A 1,896-nucleotide genomic window follows, 5' to 3' on the forward strand; every position below is an offset into this window, starting at 1 on the left:
ACTCGGAGCAGTGTTGTGGGGAGGCCACGGCCCAGACCGGTGGGCCGCCCAGCCCGCTCCTGATGCTGTCCCTGCATCTCCCACCCCACTGCAGCGCATGGGCGGGGGCCACCGGCAGCTCCACTCCCCCTCCTCCTGGTCAACCGCAGCCCCACCAGGACACAGACTCCGTGCGTTCTAGGAAGGCAGCTGACCCCTCAGGGGAGCTCTCATTCCCAGGACCCTGCCTGGGAGCTGGTGGTGACAGCGCAGGGCCGCCTGGGAACGATCTGGGCACTAATGCGCTTCCCCCGCTGGGCGAGCACAGGGCAAAAGCACCAGCACGCCCTCCCAGGCCTCCCCCGCACACACACATCCTTCGGCTGGGGCAGCATGGGGATCTCTGTTTTGGAGGAGGTACAGAGAGGGCACAGGGAGGGGGAGGGCAACTTGGCTGCAGGGGCGGTGGCTTGAAGCACTGACCGGAAGGAGACTCTGCCCCCGCCCCTGGGGGTGGGGACTGCCAGTTCAGCACATGATACCGCGCTGCCCCGCTGGCGTGAGCCTGGGAAGTGAAAGTCTGATGTTCCTCGTACCCACAGACTGCAGTGATTACAAGGCGAGGGCCCCGGGGGCTGCCACCAGCACAAAAGCCCGACCAGGGAGTGCTGGATGCAAGGTGTGCACTGGAGAACAGCTCATCGCCCAGGGGTCCCCAGACCCCAGCCCTCCCAGAGCACAGAGCCTGGGCAGCTCCTGGGCCTGCCCGGAGCCTGTCGACGCTTGGTGTGGGAGCTCCTGCGGCCTCTGCTCCTGTCTGGGAGGGCCTCTAGTGCAACCAGGGATGGGGTGCAGGAAAGGCAGGACAGAGAAGTCAAGGGAGAGGAAAGGGCGTTTAGCCAGCAACTGCTCTTTGAATGGAGCTTGAAGGAAAGCATGCCCAGGCAGCCGAAGGAATGTCAGCAAGCAGCGTCAGGACTGAGAAGCCATTCCGTTTCCGTTATGTGCGGTTCCCTGGAAGTTACCCTGCAGAATCCAGGCCAACTCAGAACATTCAGTACAAATGCTGAGCTGTCGGCTCATCTAAAAAAACCTCAGCTGCTGGCATCAGGGCTGCTGGAAAGCAGGCTCCTGGAAAGGAGGAGGGCCCCTACCACCCAGAGAACAAAGCTGGGAGAGCATGACTTCCCAGGGGTGGGAAGCAATGGCCGGTGTGATGGCAGCCCGAAAGCCACTGGAGTCAGGGGAAAGCTACTGAAGTCAGGACCAGAGCACACTGGGGCAGAGAGGGCTGCAGGAAGGCATCCCAGGAGCCGTGCTGGGGGCAGCCAGGGTTTCTCCACATGGGCTGACCTGAGAGGACCCTCTTGCTGGAGTTTTTCTGATGATGGTTAAGTTGGGGTCACCTTGACTGGCCTAAAGGATGCCCAGATTGCTGGTAAAACACATTTCTGGGTTTGTCTGTGGAGTGTTTCCAGAAGAGATGACCATATGATTCAGAAATCGAATAAAGAGCCCCTCCCTCACCGACAGGGATGGGCAGCACTCAGTCAACAGCACGGAGGCAGGGGAAGGCGAGAGGTCGGTCTCATCGGGAGCTGGGAGCTCCATCCTCTCCCGGTTCTCAGTCCTTCCGTCTCAGATGGAGCGACCCGGCTCCCCACGTCTGCCACGGCGCGGGCGTGCGGCTCTCAGCCTCCATGAGCACGGGGAGCCAGTGGCTAGGATAAATCTCTGTACTTCCAGCAACCGTCTCCTGTGGGTTCTGGTGTTTCTCTGGAGGCCCATTACAAGCTGCGTTTTCAACGTGCTGCCTTCTCCAGGTGGAAACGGACCACAGCACCTCACGTGCCTGCTTCCCGCGGTAACTGGTAGTGGAGGAAACAGTCCCACCTGGGCAGGGGGCGGACTGGGAGA

The 1,896-nt window shown here is 61.4% G+C and overlaps 1 protein-coding gene across 1 annotated transcript in view; it reads right to left on the bottom strand.

Moving 5' to 3' along the window:
• LOC121100141 (growth arrest and DNA damage-inducible protein GADD45 gamma-like) overlaps positions 1–1,590 on the bottom strand; it is a 2,245-nt gene extending 655 nt beyond the window's left edge. Inside the window, exon 1 of the mRNA XM_040620391.1 lies at positions 1,507–1,590. Coding sequence (XP_040476325.1) covers positions 1,507–1,590 — 84 coding nt within the window. The remainder of the gene's footprint in view (positions 1–1,506) is intronic.
• Between the last annotated feature and the right edge of the window lie 306 nt (positions 1,591–1,896).

This window comes from Ursus maritimus, unplaced genomic scaffold, assembly GCF_017311325.1.
Source record: "Ursus maritimus isolate PB19 unplaced genomic scaffold, ASM1731132v1 scaffold_34, whole genome shotgun sequence".
NCBI lineage: Eukaryota > Metazoa > Chordata > Mammalia > Carnivora > Ursidae > Ursus > Ursus maritimus.